The 21018-nt window shown below is 37.6% G+C and overlaps 1 protein-coding gene across 2 annotated transcripts in view; it reads left to right on the forward strand.

Moving 5' to 3' along the window:
• Positions 1-21018, forward strand: part of csmd2 (CUB and Sushi multiple domains 2) — a 367226-nt gene that overhangs the window by 53256 nt on the left and 292952 nt on the right. For both annotated transcript variants that reach the window (XM_067426365.1, XM_067426366.1), the window contains exon 3: positions 12094-12206. In XM_067426365.1, coding sequence (XP_067282466.1) covers positions 12094-12206 — 113 coding nt within the window. The remainder of the gene's footprint in view (positions 1-12093; positions 12207-21018) is intronic.

A 21018-nucleotide genomic window follows, 5' to 3' on the forward strand; every position in this document is an offset into this window, starting at 1 on the left:
TTCCCCTTCAGTATTTTCTCCTCTTGAAATATTGGCTCTATGAATTTATTTTTTTCCCAAATGCATTTTTTTCCATCATTTTCTCATTTTAATTGTAATGGTTAGATTAAATGTTAGTAATGAAAATGCATGTCTAATTAATTGAAAAAATGAAACTTATGCAATTTAACAATAGTTTATAAAAAATAAAAAATAAAATAAAAACATATTTAGGGCCCTTTAAAACACACCCCATCAAATTCCATTTTTGATTATTCCTTAAAAATAAAGTTTTAGTAATAATAATTATTAATATTACATTGAGATGTAGCTAAATTATACTGTACAACAGTAATATATTTCTGTCATAATTTCTTTAAACCAAACTTTTATTTTGATGGGTTACCATCAAGATCTTTGAGTGTCTGTGTTTATATGATAAATGATGACATCCTTTTCATCAACGACCTTATTTCACTGACGAAAAAAACTAGACTAAACTAAAAACAATTCAGGTGACTAAAATATCACTAAAACATAAACATTTGCCGTCAAAATTAACACTGGGTCAGTGTGTCTACAAACACGGTTAGCTTCAGTGTGATTTTGGTAAATGATACCGCTCATCTGCACCAATCATTCACTCAGAGACACGTAGAAAATGCCGGATTCATTTTTAAATAGTCTTTTTGCACTTTAATATTCACAGACAAGTCATTGTCGCAATTTGATTTAAGTCTACTGATCTGCTTTTCATTTATTCATCCAAGATTTTACAAATTCTGTGTTAAACAGTAAATTCCGTTTTATGGCCGGATTCCACGATTCGTTTTCTACATCGTGAAAATCATAGGGCCCTACTCTTTGTTTTATATTCTCTCTCTTCATTTTTTATTTATTTTTTGGTCTGCACTCTCTCTCTTTCCACTGACATTTTTCCAAGATCGTTTTTTTTTTTTTTTTTTTTTTTTTAATGGTTTACCATGTATTCAAAGTTTGAAATTAAGTAGCATTTAAAAGGCAGAACTGAGGCGACTGTGATGTGACACCGAGGACCTCCAACTGCGCTTCAGGACAAATGACTCATGTAAGCACATTAGTTGAAATGTAGATAAACAGAAATAATGGCCTAATTGTTTGAGTATAGGGTTATTGCTGTAGAATGAAATTAGAAGTGAATAAAACGGGAAGAGCTCTTTTTGCTCCGATACCTCCGATAGTGTTTTTGTGCTGTGGGGACAGTAGGAGGGCACAGGAAGTCTGTTGAGCGTAAGACTTTCTGTTAGTTAAGTGCTGAGCTGGTACTCTGAAGGGTCATCACAGTTATCACAGACATTTCATTATATTTGGGATGCACTTGGCCAAAAACTGATACAGAAATGACTTTTTAAAAATATGTATTTTAAATTAGAATAGTATTGTATTGTATTGTATATTGAGTTTTTAGTTGATCTGCTTACTCAGATCATCTTTGAAGTTGTGCATTTTCAGAAGTGCAGCTCACAAAGTTACAAAAAAATGTTGCACGAGAGTAAACCTTAGCGCTAAACACTGAGGCCTAGGGCGGCATACTGAAAATGCTATTTTCGACCCACACAGATCAGGGTGAGCAGGGTGAGCGCCCCCTGCTGGGCTCACTAACACCTCTACCAGCAGCAACCTGGTTTTTCCAGGAGGCATCCCCATGTCAGGTACTGACCAGGCTCAACCCTGCTTGGGCTACAGGGTGAAAGCTGCTGTCTGATCAGCAAATTTGTATTTACTTATGCTTTTATTTTTGCTTTTATTTAGTTCTGTTATTATTTTAATGTTTTATTTCTTTAGCTTACTTTCATTTATTTACTTCAATGTATTTGCTTGTGAGTTTGCTGCATAGTTTGCTAAAGTAAGTGTAGCAGTATCCAGGTTGCACACTTGAACCAACCAAGCAACTGAGCAAATATGTGTTATGATGGCATTTTTATAAAGATATTTATGTCCAACCATTTTACTGTTCATATATTCGTAAAGATTAAAATATAATATTTACATTAATATTTCACTTCCACAATATTTGAAACCAATAGGTGGTATTTGTGCTGACATTGTTTGCGCTGACATGATCTGAACCAAACCAAACAGACTAATGAGGTATCACCATGGAGATGATATTTGATTTGAGGACTTTACCCAGTACAGACCTTTCTAGATATCTTTCGCTATCAATGCAGCTGCCGCTTCGTCACGTATAACAAGAAATCAAAAGGAGGACATCCATTTTGGATTCTCTCAATTGTGCAAGATCCCATACACCTTGGACCTCAAAACAATATATTTGGCTGAGAAAAAGAATGACCCTCTATTTATGGGTACCCTATTCCATGCCTGATTATAAATTATATAAAATTTGAATGAGAATAAATGGCTTTTAAATTATGTCACATTTTATTACCAAAATAAGTCAAAAATGGTCAAATTAAACATTTCCCTTTCTTTATTTCAGGTAGTCTTCAGTTAGCTAGCAGCTTAGCTTACTAGCATAGCATAATGTTAGCTGATTAGCTACTACAAGATATCAAAAAACATGCTCCGTATTCAAACAGGCAATGATAGTGTGGATAGGACCTTGCACGACACTGTAATGCAGTTCTTCACAGATGTTTCTAGCAGATGGCCGAGGCCTCGGTTGGTGTGTCTGTTTGCTTTCCATTCTGTGTGTACTCTTAAGTCAGATACATTACAGTAATCCAGACTCAAGCACTAAACCACTCATCGTACATATTACGAGCCATGATAGACTTGCACTATCCACCTATCATGGTAGTGGTGCAAAAATAGCTCCGGTGGCTGGGCGAGAGGTGTTTGAGTGGAAATGTGTGTGGGTAGGTGGAATGGAGAAGCATGTGTTTATGAAAGTTGGAAATAATGGCAGGAGAGGATAATTGGACGGCTTTTACCCTGGACGTTAGCCACTCCGAGGCGCTCCAGTGGGTGCATAACTGCTGCCACCCAGGAATGCTTCGAGTCCTTGAAGACGAGAGTTACTGCAGTGATTGTGTTGGACACAGCAGTCTGCGCTGAGAGCACTATCAATCCAGTTCACCTCACCTCATACCTCTGGCCTACAGGTGGACTTTGTGTATCCATCCGGGCAGGACAATGTGTAGAAAAACTCAATTGTTTATGGACATTTCACATATCGCTTTAGATGAGCTTGCAGATTTCCCTCCGCCAAAGAAGAGATTTGCCTCCTCCAAAGAAACAAGCTGTCGATTCATTTACTTCAGATCCCAGTTACACCGGAATGTCATAGGATTGATAGATGCCTACACACATAACGTATTCCTCACTCACCCTTGCACTCTCTATAATTTATCCCCTAATGTTTTGGCTCTGCTTGCCTGTCAGAATCCTGGTCCTGCATCCGTTTTCCCCTCTCTTTCTTTCCTCTCTCCAGGGTGTCCTTCTTCCTGCTGGAATATGGCTGGCTCAGCGATTCCCACCTTTCATGAGATTAGTGAGGCCAGCCTACTTTAGTTTGATGCTGATAATGTGGTGTTTAAGAAAAGAAAGCAGGTGGTTTTGGTAGCGTTTGTTGTTTTAGCATTTCGTTCCATGAGCGTTTATAAGACACCGGCTCTATCAAACACCCGGTGCAACTGTTTTTTGCTAGTTTCAGCCCAACACAGTTATCATTTTCATGCCCAGCACCACGTTGTTTAAATAGCAAATGCACTCCCGCCCATCTGTTCACCCATGGGCGTGCTGGTCTAAAAACGAGGTGAGTTAAGGCGCATTGCTGGTGCGTTGCTATTTTGAGGCAACTGAAAACAACTGCACCATTTACCAACAAAAATCTGGTCTTAAGTCAATAATGCAGCATTTTTTGTTTTACTTGAAGGGCACATTAGTAATATGCGCCTATATAGGCAGGTGCACAACACGTGTACACTGCTTATTACACACACACTGCACAAACATTTCTAAATATTAAAAATAATCCGATTCCTCTCTGGAGGAGCGTTCAGTCTTTCCGTTCGCAAATTCCACCATGGTACAAGCACAACTGGCTTTTAAAGGAAATGAAAGATAAGACTCTGATTGGTTTATTGCACGTGACGGCCAAAACACACCAATGACTCGACCAATACGAGACTAGGTGACAATCCTTTTAAACCATGTGCCTGGAGCGCAGACTGTATTTTTTCCATCATTAAACTAGCAAAATTCAGACACCCTAAGTGAACCTGTGCCATGCACTTCAGACCAGATCATTAAATTAGGGCCCACAGAGTCTAATTCAAAGTGTCTCAACTTTTAGGAATATGTCGCAAGCACTCTTTTCCTTTCATTTTTGCTCTATCTATGGTTGGTCACACATCTGGCTCTCAGTTGTTGCTGCACAATTTTTTTATTTTTTATTTTTGACTTTTGACATTTTGTACAAAATATTTTGGCATAGCCCTATTTGGATGGTAAATGTTTCTCATGTGGATGGATGTCTGTAGAAAGATATTTGCATGGCACCTCTGTGATAAAACTTGTGCATTCGGATGGTGTTTTATTTACGAACCTGTTATTTATGAACCGGGAACATGCTGCTGATGCAGTACGATTTTTTATTAAAAACATTTTTAATGGGCAATGATTTATTAAAAGTTATCAAAGGTGAATGTAAAGACAGTTACAAAAGATTGCTATTTCAATAAATGCTGCTCTTTTCAGGTTTCTATTCTTCAAGGAATTCTGCTCAAATATAAGCAGCACACCTCTTTTCAACATTGATGATAAAAGAAATTGCAATCACACAAGTAAATTACACTTTTAAATAATAATAAAACATTTTGTAGTAATATTTCAGCATATTACTGTTTTTGCAGATCAAATAAATGCAGCCTTGGTGAGGATACGATTTTTTTAGATTTTAACAGTCGGTTTTCATTGGGATGCTAGGTTTCGCTTCCTTCAAACATGCTGTGCAGACACAGTGTCAGCTTCCATTATTATTGGAGCAAGGCCATGTCTGAAATCCAGATAGTGCCAACTATGCTAATGTGGCCAGTTTAGTGTTAACCCCAGTTACAGTTTAGTGCTGAGAACTGTAGTGTGGGACACCGAGCACTGGTAGCCACTCTGATGTGTGGTGACAGTGGTTGGACGGTGAGGTTCATTATTCATGGCCTGACATTCCATTTAATCACATTTTATTATGAAGCAGTGCAGGACTCAGTAAATCAGCCTGTGCTTGGAGCTCCTGAAGGCTGGAGGAGGGCGGGTGGGGTGTTTACGGATGGCTTTAATCAGGGGAATTTCTACAGTGACACCCTCTTCCTAACACACACACACACACATTTTGAGAACACACTCATACTGATACTCACATTAAGACGATGCATACTCAAATATTTTTTCACTTATGTTATCAGCAGACTGCATGCAAATACAGACTGTACATGAAGACAAGGGGTGGGCAGTATGGCATATCATATCTCATCATATCATATCATACATCACATTTTTATCAGACAAGATCACTATCCATGATCTGATCATGATTCTTTTTAATGTTGGTTTTTAACACTATTTTACAAATCACTTCAGCAGTACAGCCAAACAATTTTTCTTTAAAAAACAAAACAAAATTAAGGCTTGCTAGGTAAAAAAAAAAAAAAAAAAGAACAACAGGCAATTTAGACCATTAAGTAGGTGTTGGCGATACTATTATTATTTTTTCTTTGTTATTTAATCAGTGGCGACTGGTTGGCTTTAAAATAGAGGCAACACACAGCCAGTCTGGGCATCCCCTCTAGGGTACATTTTTATTTTATTATGATTTATTTATTTTTGCTTAACTACTTTAAAATGTGTTTTTAGTTACATTTAGACAGAATATGTTCTAATCTGCTCATTCTGCTGAAAATATCTAATCAGTCAAATATTCAAAAAAATTTTTTATTTAAGATCTCAATAATTAAGGTAGTTGGTACATTTTCAGCATTTACATTTTTCATAATTTATATCTCTACGATGATATACCAAGGGATGCTAGCCTTCTGTGATGTATTTTTTACTCAACCCTCAACAGCTGAAAGTGAAATACTTAATGGTGATTGGCCGATTTTTGATAACAACCGAGGTAAAAGTCTGGTTGTGGATTTGTCGTCTCTCTTCCTTTATACTTTTAGACTTAACTTAGCACAGTTTTCCAAATGGCAGATTTGATGGTGGTCAGCTAATTTTTTTTTTTTACCGACAGAGTTTTTTTACCGACCGTCAGACTCGCCTTAGCACAGATGTCCACGTAGTTGAAATTACATCGGCAGATTCAACACGTTTGGGGAAGAGCAGTGATGGTTCCGTCTTCAGTAATATTTTATGGTGTTGTTACAGTGTTGAAGATACAAGCAAGAAATACACACTCTGAGACATGAAATGGAATTAATAACTGGGAATTGTATCAACATTAAATCCCATTTTCACCTCAGAATTTTGAGTAGGCTGTTCCTTCCTTACCTCCTCTGACTTTTAAAAATAAGAACAAAGATGCAAATTACAAATAATTTGGCAAATAAGATATAACATACAAATGAAATATAGTGCATTAATAATTTCAGCATTCAAGTTAGAAATTGAATAAACTATTGTTAAAATAAAAGACTACATAGATATCACTATATGAATTAAATGTCTAGTTATTCAGGCAAGAGCAATGAGGTATTTTCTCTTTGTCTTTTGATTAACATTAATGATGACATCAGATTTATTAGGCTGCTGTCACTAAGAGCCAAGGCATGGTTTTATGCTGGCCAAGAACTGCAGTGTCACGTGAGAATAACTGCTGCATTGCAAAACATGTGATGTGATTGTACTCTGTATCACGGCACTATGATCTCTCTTTAAAAGGGAGATCATTTAATCATTCACAATATAAAATTGTGATATACACCCCTAGCACTCTCACAAACACTGAAGCAAATACACGCCTCGAAGTCCAATCTGTCTTTCCTCCCTCTTCAATGAACTCTGTAAACCACCACCTGTTCGTCTTCTCCATTTTTTTCTTCCCTTTTCCTGCAGTGTCCCTGCTCTCTTTCCAAAGCAGCTCCTGAGATAATTGGAGAGGGAAGCGCTCCTTTTTCTAATGGAGAATCTGGACTGGATGCTGCAACACTCATCCATGTGGAAATCGCTCCTAATGGAGCCCGCCTCTGGCCTCTGCACACCCCACTGCTTCCTGTCCAGACTGGCCTTATTTTGGGCAGTCTTTACTTCATCTGTTGCAGTATCATGCTAGTGCCTCTTTCCTACCTTCTCTGCCTAGACGTGATCCTCACTGATGAACTGCTGTTTAGTCAGAAAATGAGTCAAATGATGGATAAACCAATGCATTGGCTTTATGGTTAGGGTTATATTGCCACATGTTGGTTTGGCATGCTCTTGACAGCGCTTCAAGGCGTGTTTTGCATTTTCTAATTTTTTTTTTTTTTTTTTTTACATTTTTTGAAAATGTTATAAATGTGTAAATAAAGTGCCAACAAAATGTTTAATAATAATAAAAGCATTTATTGGGCAGAATTAGAGATAGGTATAGGCTTTTAGTGTTCCTTTAAGGCTGCATCCATTTACATTTATGCATTTGGCAGATGCTTTTATCCTAAGCGAATTACATTGCATTATTTTTTTTAAGGTACACATTAGGGGTGACCCCGAATAGTCGAAGATTCGATGCATCGATATGCGGAGCCTGATTCGACCACCAATCTCACGGTCGAATCTTCGCGGGTGTTATGAAACGAGGATCATACCATTTTGGCAATATGGGGGTGCTCAATATTTTAAAGGCGTGTCGTAGCGCTGAGCTGAGCATCGGTGTGCGACCCCTTTAAGGGCGCTGAGCTTCGCACCGCGCCTTTAAAATTAGAACATGTTCAATGAGTGTACGCACCGGCGGCAGCAATCAGCGGCTGTCCGCGGCCACTCGGGAAGTTGTTTAAAATCCTGCTGCACCACAGAGCGCTTTCGTGCAGCTCATCTGTCAGTCAATTTAAAATTGAGCTCGCGTGTATATAATGTGCGTGTCAGGTGTCGGTGTGAGTGAGATTCTGAGGCGCAGGGCTGAGCTTCGCGTAGGCCTACGTCTTCACCCGCTTCAGGCACAATCGGCTTAAGAACGTGCATGTAAACGCACTCAAAGTGTTCTTTTCCTCTCTAGGCAGGTATTTTTTTTAGGTTTATTTATCAAAATGTTCTTTTATATATTTGTGTGATGTTCTGTATTTCGATCGCGGCTTTAACATGTTATGAGAAATCGGTTTATGAATGTTTATCCACCACATTAACTTTCAGGCTATTTAAACCTGAATAAGAAAGCCATTGTCAGTTCGTCTGTCCGTTGGCAAGCAGTTTTGGTCGCTTTATTAAAAGTTGTTGCTGTGTGCAGTGTGGAAACGAAAATAAAAATAGTTTTACCCTTCTGCTGACAGTGTCGTGCCCGTCCCAACCCATTCACACACACAGATGATTCGACTATCAGTCGACCATAGAGAGATTCGACAATTCTGATTCGATTGTCTAAATCCTTAGTTGAGGACAGCCCTAGTACATGTTTTTTTGTCATTTCTTGCTTTCACTGGGATGACCATGACCTTGGCATTGCTAGCACCACCCTCTACTGGTTGAGCTACAGGAAAGCTGTAACAATTTAAATAAATTAAAAAATTATATTATTCACATTCTATTATTACTGCAGTGCAAATAGTATGTATCTGTCAAAATAAAGAATAAATTACATGTAATTACTATTTACACATATTGCAAAGAACTCCTACTTTTATATGGTATAAATATAATATATCACTATTTTCACTTAGTAAATAGTATCTACAGCTATTTGCACTTAGTGAAAATATCATCTATTGCTAAGAAAATGTTATTTTCACTTAGTGCAAATAGCCGCTGCCTTATAAAAATCCCAGTGTACGTGTGGACTAGGCCTTATTTACACTGTTAAAGAGTTGGATTATCATGAATCAAAATTTAAAAAAACTGCCAAAGTTTTGTAAGAGTATGTCCATGCCAAATACACTCCTTCAGGATTTGAACAAGTTTCTGAACGTTTTTTTTTCAGAGTATGCCCTTGTATGACAGCATAAAGGGCTGAATTCCTTGTATTGACACCCGGATGAGCGCTTGCACAAATCAACCTGAGCAAGAGCAAAAGCGTCATAAACAAGCTTCGCTCGTGTTACAGAAGCTGTCGGCAGCGCTGTCATTTTGTCAACACAAAATCTACAATGTCACTAAAGAAGTGTGTTTTTGATTGGGAGGGAAAGATAACCTTGTTCAGCTTCCCAAATAAAGCCAGGTGCACTGTGCGATTTATAATAGTATTTATAATACTTTACGATTGTTCCTTGTCAGACTGAACGAACATGATCCCCGCTGTAAGCCATGCCACACTGTAAGAAGTTGTCATTCATGTCAGATTGTGCAATAGTCAGGGCGCATTAAAAATGGACGCACCCAAGAAAACTCGTCCAGAGTTTTATATCATCAATCAATGACACATTCGGTGACAGTGAGTGGCATTACACACAGGATTTAAATGGTGGCTACAAATAAATCTCTAGCGCTCATTTTGGTCATGGTTTGTCTGTTTGAAAAACTGAGACAATCATAGAAGTCATACTGCAGGACTGTGCACCAAACGTCTTAAATCTGATAAAACTAAGACTTCAGAGATAACTAGGATGCAGTACTACTCTATAGGTACTCAATATCAACATTAGATTGGCAGAAACACTGTGTGTTATGCACCCTTTAAAAGTTGCCTTAAAATAACGATAATAATGATATAGATCAGGTTTTTCAAACATTCCCCTGCCTGTCATTGGTTGGATGAACGCGTAGTCTGGTCCCAAACTCACACCTTTGGTTGAGCCGTGCAGTTTGCAGAGCAATGTTTAGTTGGCAACAAATCATTGCTCTGCAATGATTTTTGTTTTGTGGAAAAATGTCTTTTCAATGTTCTTTTTGAGGAAATTAGACAATAAGTGCTGTCATTTTGAACAATTGCTTTCTGAGTATTTTTCAAAATACCTATTCACCCGTCTGAATCAACCACCTACAGTTCAGCTCAATTAGTTTATCTCTAACAAAGGCATAAAATAGTTGAGGCTGCAGCCGGGTGACCGTTTGGTAGGTTTGGGCTGATGGAGGTAAGATGACAGATCTGACTGAAAAGGCAAACTGACGTGAGCCCTGGAACATGAACGCTCAGAGCATTGCCTGTAGCTAAAGCTGCATCACACGGTTTAACATCCTGCTCTGCTGACACCCTGGAGGACTATATGGGTCATAGTGGTGCTGTGGGGAAATGCGAGCACTTTTGCGCAGTTGTCGAGCACACCTGGCAGCTGGAGGCTCCGTTTTGTTCTAATCTAAAAAAAAAAAAAAAAAAAATAGCCCTCAGGATGCATTCGTACAGTATACTACGGATTTCTCCACTCTGTTGCAGTTAGTGGTACCCTGTCAGAACAGTACATTGAATTAATGAAGGTTATGAACATTTACTTGACCAAGAAAACAAATGTTATTATGTTCATACATGCAAGCATGCGTTACAGTATTATTTATGTGCATGGTCCAGTCATGTATAAGTGTTTTCAAGATAAAAGGGATAAGATAGTTTCAAAATCTAGTTTAATGTTCTTCAAAATCTACTTTTATGCTTATGTTGGTTTCATGTGGTTTTGAATTTAATGACTCTTAAAATGTCTTATGGAGTAACCATCAAGCAAAAAGTAACAACAGATTGTCTTTATACCTTCCTATAAATTTTTTTTTAAAATAAAATATGTAAAAAAAGTGTTTGTTTTTTAAACAAAGAATGAGTTATTAATGATTAAATATTACGTTTTTAGGTATTCACAAAAAATAAACAATGAACTACATGTAACCTTGCCTTGTCAAAATGTTTTCAAATTAAAATCTCTTTTAAGATACTTATTGACTTTAAAGCACAAACATGAAGATGTTCAAGGGAGATGTTCTCTTCCATTTGTCTTCTTTTTTATTGTAAAAATAATAATGGAAGGATATGCTTCAATAGATTTTAATATTTTTATCTTCTTCACTGTAATAGCTGAACAATTTTGTCCCCACTGTTGCACATTATAGGTAACGCAGGTTATGTAATCCGATTACTTTTTTCTCGTAAAGATGCTCTCATAAAAAATTTAAAAACTCATTACTGTAAATTTACAACAAAATATCTGAGTTACTTTTTCAAATAAGTAGCGCAAGTTACTTTTTTACTTTATTGTTCCCATGTTGAGAAAAATCATACACAGAGGCGTTATCTAAATACGACGGTTGTAGATTAAAAATGAACATGCATTTACTCATCTCATTTACACAAAAGCAGATTCAGTATTCCTCAAACTAGATAAAAACTGTGAAATGCAAACCCTTTAAAAATATTTCGCAAACCTGCAAAAACGTAATGTAACTATAAAAAGTAACTAACACAGTTACTATTTTACACAGTAACACAATGTTGTAACTCATTACTTTTGAAAGTCACTTTCCTCAACACTGTTTGTCACCGTAGCATTTATAACTTTAACCAAAATATCCAAATAAAATGTCATACAGAAATTGAAAACGCACTCATCATAAAACAGCTGTACTCAAGTCGCTGTGTGAAGTGTATTTTTGAATAATATAATAGATAGTGTAACACCATTGGCATGCATACTGTTGAAAGCAGAGCTGATAGCTTACATCTGCAACCTCTGACCTGTGAAATAAGCTCTTTTAGCTGCTCTATTGATTGTGATTTTGATAGGTCTGTAAAGCGTTTATTAGCTACCATTCTGATGATTGGTGCATGAACCATGGTGTCTCTGGTGGCCCATTCTGTGCAGAATTCCCTCACTTATCACCTGTGCTGTCCTAGTTATCTTTTACACCACAGTAAACAGCTTTTAAAGATTTTATTTTCCGTTAAAGCTGAAAATTGAGATTTAGCAGTCTGTTTGGCACTTACACATTTGCAGCCGCCAAGATCCAGCGTTTGGTATGTATAACAATACTCTCGGTTAACGTGAGCTTTGTTCCTTCTCTGCGTTTTAGGTTGACGGGGTTTCAACTTCCTGCCCCTATAGTCAGCACAGGACCCAGACTTACACTATGGCTGCTGTCAGACTACGCTGTAAGTGGCCAGGGCTTCAAAGCCGTGTACGAAGGTAAGAATCACGTTTTAATCTTCCCTCTTTGTCTCAAGTCAGTTCACTGCCAGGGAAAGGTTCAATCCCTCATCTTTCGGGCAAACCCTGTAATTATGTAAAGTGGACTCTTGCGCTAGCATGCGTGCTGTAAAGTAGACTTTTATCTCACTTTATAGGCTAATTGCATTAATATGCACGGTCAGACTGAGAATCCATGAACAGATTTCCTCTTAGTTCCATGCTGGCTTCTCGTCATATTTCTTTTGATGTGAGAGCTTTATGACCCAAAAAAGCAGCAATATTAATGCTCGCTTCAGAGTGGCAGCAAGGAGAATGAATCGGCACTAATTAGATTAATTATCTAATTGAAACTGTGGACTAATGGCAGGTGAATCAAGGCCTCTGGGAACTTCGTTCATTTAGATCTGCACAATGCTAAGTGAAAATAGCGTCTGATTCAGATGGAGAACATGAACGCGGTCTATACGGACATGCATTATGTTTGCAGATCAAGTTTTTCTTTGCATGCATCAATTTGTTTAATGTTGCTTATGGTGGTTGGTCTATGTGTTTGTTATGCAAAATGTGAAAAATCAGTTCCAGTTTATAGATGTATAAACTAGGGTTGCACTTTTTTGGGGGGGTATCCAGATTTTGTTGGGTTAATATGGCACCTTTAAGGGTTTTCCAGGTTTAGTTCATCCCAAAAAAGCTAGTTCATCCAAAAAATTCACAACTTATGTTTTTCTCGCATGTCACACACATATAATGTGTTAACTACAGTATGTGCATCGTAGATCTGTTTATCATCTAAAGCCCTCTTGTCTACCCAAAATAATTTTTATGATGCCTTTATGATCTTTTTTGAATCTTTCGACATGAGGGTAAGTACACAATGTACTAATTATACCGTAAAAATTTAAGCTGACTCTTGGGTAACAGTAATTCTATATCACAAATTATATACTATACATCACTAATACATATCAGCCTGCAGCCATATCTCCCTGTAACCCAAGACTGGTTTCCCACTGAAGCTAAGCAGGGCTGGGCCTGGTCACTACCTGGATGGGAGACCAACTGGGAAAACTAGGTTGCTGCTGGTAGAGGTGTTAGTGAGGTTGTGAGTTAAACCGAGGTCCTGACTCTCCGTGGTCGTTAAAAATCCCAGGATGTCCTTCGGAAAAAGAGTAGGGGTGTAACCCCGGCATCCTGGCCAAAATTTGCCCATTGGTCCCTCTGTCCATCATGGCCTCCTAATAATCCCCCTCTCCTGATTGGCTTATTCACTCGGTCTCCTCTCCACCAATCAGCTGATGTGTGGTGGGCATTCTGGCGCAATATGGCTGCCGTCGCATCATCCAGGTGGATGCTGCACATTGGTGGTGGTTGAGGAGATCCCCCCCTTCAATGTAAGTGAATTTGAGTGCCTTGAAAATCGCTATATAAATTATTATTATATCGTCATTTTTATATTGCAATATCTAGATTTAATGACGTATCATTGCAACCCTGCAGAGCAGGTCAAGAGAACACAAGCATCCAGAGCCTTGAGCGATGACCTTACACCAGTATGGATAAGCTTCATCTCATCCATACGCATCAGACTAATTCAGTCTGGCAATGTAATTATGCGCCACTTCTTGCCACATGACCTTCTGGGTTCTGCCGAAACACTGTACAGGAGCAGAATTAAAGAGTGATGTATGTAGCACATGCCTCTGGCCTGACTTTCAGTTAAGACAGCCAAATAATGAGAAGCCCAGAGCTCTTATCAATAGCCCACGGCAAGGCACTCAGCAGAATAGCGATTTCCTTTGTGACTGTCCTTCATAGGAGTGTGAAGCCATGCTCATCGTGAACAACATCAGAATACCAAATCAAATTCTTTTTATTCTAATGATACTATAATTTAGAGCTTCATCCCTGAATGGGTTTGTTTTGCTATAATAACTGGCTAACTTTATATTATCCAGCTTATTATCTCACAAGTACAGACCACATATTTTGTTAGGGCATTCCATTAGTTAAAATGCAGTTCAAGTCCATTTGGATAAAAGTGTCTACCTGTGCATTAATGTCAATCAACTGAGAAAAACACATATGGGGACGTGATACAATGGACATGAGATCAGTTGCCTGGGACAACAAGTCTTTTGGTGTATAATTTTCCAGTTTTATCACATGCATTCTCATACAGCTCATTAGTTGCTGTGCTTTTCCATGGACACACCATTTCCTCAAAGAAAGGTGACTAAATGTGCTCAGTATTTCCATTTTTTGGAGTGTGAAATTCTCCTCTTTCAGACAACTACAACAACAAACAAAAAACCCCACTAATTTCAGCAGCGCTCTCCGCTCTTTTTGAGTGGGTGGAGCTGAGGGGAAAGGATAATGGTTATAAATGAGAGCTCTGCGTCTTCATTTTGCATCTGGATTCTTCCTCTTTATCTTCAGAAAAAAAGCCCCCCGGCGTGATGGTGAAACATTAGGGGCATTATGAGCAGTGCTATCAATTAACACTCTCAATCAAGCCCCAATGCAGCTGCCACTCTCTGTTAAGAGCCACCCGTTTCACAAGCCCTGCATTTTCTCTCTCTCTCTCTGTCTGTCTCTCTCTCTCTCTCTCTCTCTCTCTCTCTCTCTCTCTCTCTCTCTCTCTCTCTCTCTCTCTCTCTCTCTCTCTCTCTCTCTCTCTCTCTCTCTCTCTCTCTCTCTCTCTCTCTCTCCCCCCTCTCTCTCTCTCTGCTGGCTGGCTGTGGCGAAAACCCATCTTGAACTAAAGGAAGAGCAATCTAGCTCTGTAATGAAAGTCTGTATGAGAGAGAGAAACAATCTCCCTCTTAGATGGCTGAATAGATGACACAAAATGAGTAAAACCTTGAATAGCATTAGGCCGCTTGTGGTTTATTTAATTTGTGGGATAGGGATGGGATATGCACACGTGTAATTTTGGTATGAAAATGTATTATCACAATATAGTGACCACTTTTTTCACAATTATATATTATAACGGTTTTGTTATTAATGAGAACATTTGAACAAATTTTATATTTGAAAATTAAACAACAAATAAATCAAGCAACTCTAAGCACTTTTTTGTGCAAGATTCTACTGTGGCATTTCCTTATAACACAGTCATGCATCACAACGGACATGCTCTCTCGTTTCTTTCCAATGCAACTTGCTGTCTTGCGTCTCCATTTTTGATTGTATTGAAAATAAAAGTGATCACCTTGGATGATTGTTTTGTATGCTGTACTAAATGGATTTATAAACAGGTTAGATTTAAAACATTAATCTCAATTCAATATGTCCCCGTAATTATTTTTGTGGTAAAAAAAAATCCAAATCTGTGTAATAAGTGTTCAATGAATATACATTATTATCCCTTAAATGTCACCCTTAATAGTCTTGTAACTTGTTGGCTCAAAGCCTTTTTCTGCAAATTTTTCTTCGCGGACGCTTCACATTAATTTCAAGTGAGTGAGATATTTCAACTCAAAGCAACAATTTGTGTTCATTTATTTCCCAGACATAATTTTGGTACTGAGGTCAAAGTCCACTTGCCTTGCGTTTGCTATACACTGAAAAGGAGTCAGAGATTTGAAGTGTTTCCCCCTTATTGCAGTGACTTTCTTTTTGCATGTTCTGCAGGGTGACCGTCCTCGATTAAGTTTCCCTCAGGACTTTTGTAAAAGGTAAAATATGACCACACTTCAGATTTTGTCCTTCTAAAAAATGGCTAAAAACTTGAGCGCTTCTCGAATGGCCTTCTGCCATTTCTTCTCATTCAAAAAACAAAATTGCGGGCCGCAGACTGAAGCTGGCTGGACAGGATTTATCGCAGGTTTTCAAAATCGTAATAATCAAACACTGTTTTAATTATAATAAAATTTTAAACAATAATACTAACCGTCAGTATAATTTATCGCTGTTTATCGTGAAACCGGTAATCATCCTATGCCTATTTCCAAGTAGATGCAAAATGTTTAATGCAAATGTTTATTTTAATTACATTTAAATGTATGGGATTTCCCAATACATATCGTCTCAAAGCAGCTTTACAGAAAGTGCATGCGTCTGCATTACAATTTAGACTGTGTCCAAGTTATGCATTTCAGTAAATATACAATCACAGTTAGCTAACAATGTATTAATAAACAATGTGATCATTTAAGGCAGAAACAATGGGCTGATTGAAGTAAAGAATGTTGTTAACAGTGATTAGGGTATATAGAACCGGTTTGTTGATGCTAGTGCTGGAGTCATCTCTTCACAGATGTTAGTCATCTGAAGTCTTCATGAGAGGCTGGGTTCAGACTGGAGCTGACAGACTCTCTAGTTACCTCTGGATGGGTGTCCAAATATATAAAGACATTAAGCAAAGGCAATCGTGCACTGAGTACAAGGTTATGAGATTAAATTTTGTGAATGCTTGGCTAAAGAGATGCGTCTTTAATCTAGATTTAAACTGGGGGAGTGAGTCTGAGCCCCGGACATTATCAGGAAGGCTATTCCAGAGTTTAGGCTGTCCCTCCTTTAGTGGACTTTATCCTAACAGAAGCCCAGAGTTTTGTGATCTTAAAGAACGTGATGGATTGTAGGTCAATAGAAGTTTATAGTTATCACAGGAGCTAAACCCTTTAGGGTCAGTAGCAATACTTTATAATTGATACTGAATGTATTAACAAGTGTAGAGATGTAACCAGTGTACTGTGTTGTTTTATTAAAACGGTGTCATATTTTCTTGACCTAATAAGAACTCAAGCAGCTGCATTTTGGAATAATTTTAGCTTGTTTATTGAGGATGCAGGACAGGCAACTAATAATGCATTACAGTAATCTAGAGGTTATGAATGCAGGAACTCACTTTTCTGCATCAGAGACAGCTAGCATGTTCAGTAGCTTAGCAGTGTTCCTGAGGTGGAAGAAGGCTGTTTTTTGTAACATATGTAATATGATTTTCGAAAGACAAGTTGGTGTCTAATATAACACCCAGGTCTTTAATTGTAGCGGACGAAGTAACAGTACATCCTTCTAGATGCAAATTGTATTATAAGAGTTTTTGTGTAAAGTTTTTTGGTCCAATGAGTAATACCTCAGTCTTATCTAAATTTAATTGGAGAAAATTACTGGTCACCCATCATCATTTTATATTTTTAACACACTCTGCCAGCGTGGATAATTTAGAGATTTAATCTGGTCGTGCTGAAATATATAACTGAATATCATCGGATATATATTCAAATATTCAAGATGTGTTTCTGTTAAATGTATACAAGGATGAATATTTATTTTTAATATTTTTATATTCATTACTATAATAGTAATACAAAAGCAATATTTTAATGCTTTTTAGCTGAAATATTTTAAATAATAAAAGAAAATCCCACTGTGACTTCTATGTACATTTTTGAAGGATAGTGTCAAAGGATGAGTGAGCTTTGAACCAATTTACTGTAATTAACTAATTCTTGGAGAGTCATTTTTCATAAATTACTGGAATAGGCACAATGGTGCAATTTTTTTTCCATGGCAAATGCATTGATTCGATTTGTTGCCCAGCCTTATTTTTGTTTAAAAAAGGCCTCAAACAGCTGCACAATTATTTTATCTCAGCATGAGTTTGATTGCTTCTCAATAATACTTTGTTTTTATGCGTTTCAGTATGAAGATTTATATCCAACTTAAGAGACTCCCAGGGATACGAATGGTCTGTTTTAACCCGATTAACTGGAACAATATATAAGAGAACAAAGGCAACAATTATGTTAAGATAAGATACAGACATAAAAGTACTACAAAATGTACTGGCGATTTGCTCTACAAAAGCATAACTTGAATTTTGTCTGGTACTTTTACTTATGAGTCTGTCACCAACCCGTGATTTAAGCAACATTTTAATATTTCTGGAGTTTTGCTTGAGGTTTTTCTAGATTAATAACCAGCAGAACCTTTAATCAGCAGTGCCACTAACACAAATGTTTCATCAGCAGTGCACAATGATCATTATTACAGCTTTCTTGGGAATAAAGGCGAACATTGCAGAGGTAAGCAGTGGTTTGTGTTGAGAGAGGTGTTTTGGGAGGGATATAGTGCACCGTTCTTGCGTTTGGGTCACAGCCAAGCATCTCCACGTAATTTAATGTTTAGCACGACGTAACACTAATTAATAGCATTATTCTGAAAGTCACTGTGAATGGACCACTTAACTAAAACGCATCACTGTGATGAATGTACTCGCTGGTGTTCGCTGCTGGAGCCGGTAAAAGAACAGGGCCGTGCTTTAAATCCTGCGAACACACACAGACAAACACGTTTCACAGTGATATACACTTAGCACCTGCGCACAGATGTTCGCACACACTCACACGCGCTCTCTATTTCTCATCAAGCCCCATATCTCATCATAATTCAAGCTCTATTCCTCTCACCTTCTGACAGGACGGAGATCATATCCACCATGAGAGAGTTTAACAGGGGCTTACATGAAAGAGCCGTTTCAGCACTCTTCCCACCAACACACACACACATACTGTACATCTCTGCAGGCGGGAGTGGACTTGTTAAAGAGACCCCCTGCTTTTCTAATCGATATTTTCGCTGAATCAGAGAGAGTGTGGCTGTGCCCTCTGTGGGAGAATGCTGCTCCTTGTTGTCCTCTAAAAGCACACATGTAGCACTGCTGTAACTCTCTTAAGTGGATTGGTGAGAGGTGTGAGATTAAATGTATATAGGAGCTGATGAAAACGCAGGATTTAGATCCTCGTATCGAGTAATCACCTAAACATGTTTTCCTCCTTGGCTTGAAATCTGCAGTTTGGTACATTAACCAACGCTTATTGAATATATTAGGCAGTGAAAAGCACAACGCAGGTATGTGGTACATAGCCTGATGTTTCCATTTACTAGTTTTTCCTGCTTTCACTTGGGTTCTTTTGTAATATAATGTAATGTAGTACAATACAATACAATATACTTGCCAAAAAATAAAAGTTGCTTTTTGAATTTAAATATGCTTAAGAGTCTATGAATGGGTAATGACAGAATACATAATTATCACTGCACTAATGCACTCATTTAAAATTTGCTTTTAGAAATCCAAACAGAAGATTTCTTTTTATTTATTTTGTGGCTGGGCAGTGTATAAAATGTAATGTAATATAATTAATATCAAATTATAAATTACTGCTAAAATGTAGTTTAACTTTGTACTTCTTTTTTTCCTTCTTTTTTTCTGTGTAATATAATATATAAAATGTAATTGCTTTAATGTAATTGAACATTGTACTTTTTCATTTTTTTTCTATCTCGTTCTGTCGGTCGGTCTATCTTTCTGTTGTTTGGTCGGTCATTCTGTTCGGCATTCTATCGAACTATCTTTTGTTCTGTCTATCATCCTATCTACCATTTAATCTGTTTGCCTGGTGGTCATGATATCCATCTTATCCTTCTGTCTGTCATTCTATTGTTCTGTCTATTATTTTAGAATTTCTTCTGTCTATCATTCCATGGTTTTATCCATCATTTTGTCTGCCTTTGTCTATCTATCGTTCTGTCTGTTCTGTCTATCATTCTGTTTTATCTCTCTGTCTGTCATTCAGTCAATCATTCTATTGTTCTGTTCTATTTTTGTATGGTTCTACTGCTTTGTCTGTTATTATCTAGTGTTCTTGTCTTTTGTCTGTTATTATCTAGTGTTCTTGTCTTTTGTTTTGTCTGTCGTTCTGTCTGTCATTCTAGGGTTCTATCTGTTGTTCTGTCTGTCTATATTGCTGTCTTAAAAGGATAGTTCACCCCAAAATGATGTGATGTATGACTGGCAGACTGCAACAGTTGGAGTTAAAAATCTTAATTTGTGTTCTACTGAAGAAACAGACACCTACATCTTGTATGCACTGGGTAAACATCAGATAAACTGGGTAAACAAGCAGATACACATCACATTTTCATTTTTTTTTGGGTGAACTATCCCTTTAATATTAAATTAATTTGAAAGTTTGAAAGAAATATTTCCTGTTGTAAGATTGTGGCCAAAATTGGTACTGCAATCACTTTAAAATGACTGTAGAGGGGTGTATCCTCTCTCCCCCTCCCCCTGACTCAAGGTTGCCAGATAAGCTGCAGCATCCAGCAGGAATGTTTGTAGCTGCAGCTGTGCTAAATAGAGCAGATCTGGCAAACCGAATGCCCAAACACTACTGACTTCGTGATTGGTAGATAGATGGAGGGTGGAGCTTCAGGCCAAAACACAACATGACAACATCAACATCAGTTGAGGGCTGCAACAACAACTTTTAAATTACAATATCCTGGCAGGACTACGGTTGTAAGTGATATACGTGTTTGAAATTAACATGATTTCTTAATGTCTAGTGACACATCAGGGCCATTTTATGATTAATTAAAATACATTTCTTACGTACAGATTTAAAATGTAAAATAGTTTGAAGTCAGATCAGAGTAGATGGGTGTTCTGGGTGGTTGCTATGCATTTGCTGAGGTGTTGTTATATGGTTGCTAGATTGTCCGGGGCGACCTCCCGTAACATTCATTCCACACACAGACATTTCCACCTCTTTTGATAATATATATCAAATGTCTTTTGCAAATCTCATCCAGTCTCATTCAGTCTATTTTTCCCATTTCTATATAATGTTAGCAAATTTTTGTTTGTAGCAACTTGCACTGAAACTTGATTTATATATCATCAAATAAAACATATTGTCTTCTCTACGTATTAATACTAGACCTACTCTTACAAGCTCAGAGACATCTAGAAACTGTTAATGTGTTTAATAGACAGTGTCTTGACTTAGTGCCCTGG

This window comes from Pseudorasbora parva, chromosome 19, assembly GCF_024679245.1.
Source record: "Pseudorasbora parva isolate DD20220531a chromosome 19, ASM2467924v1, whole genome shotgun sequence".
In the NCBI taxonomy this organism is placed as follows: Eukaryota; Metazoa; Chordata; class Actinopteri; order Cypriniformes; family Gobionidae; genus Pseudorasbora; species Pseudorasbora parva.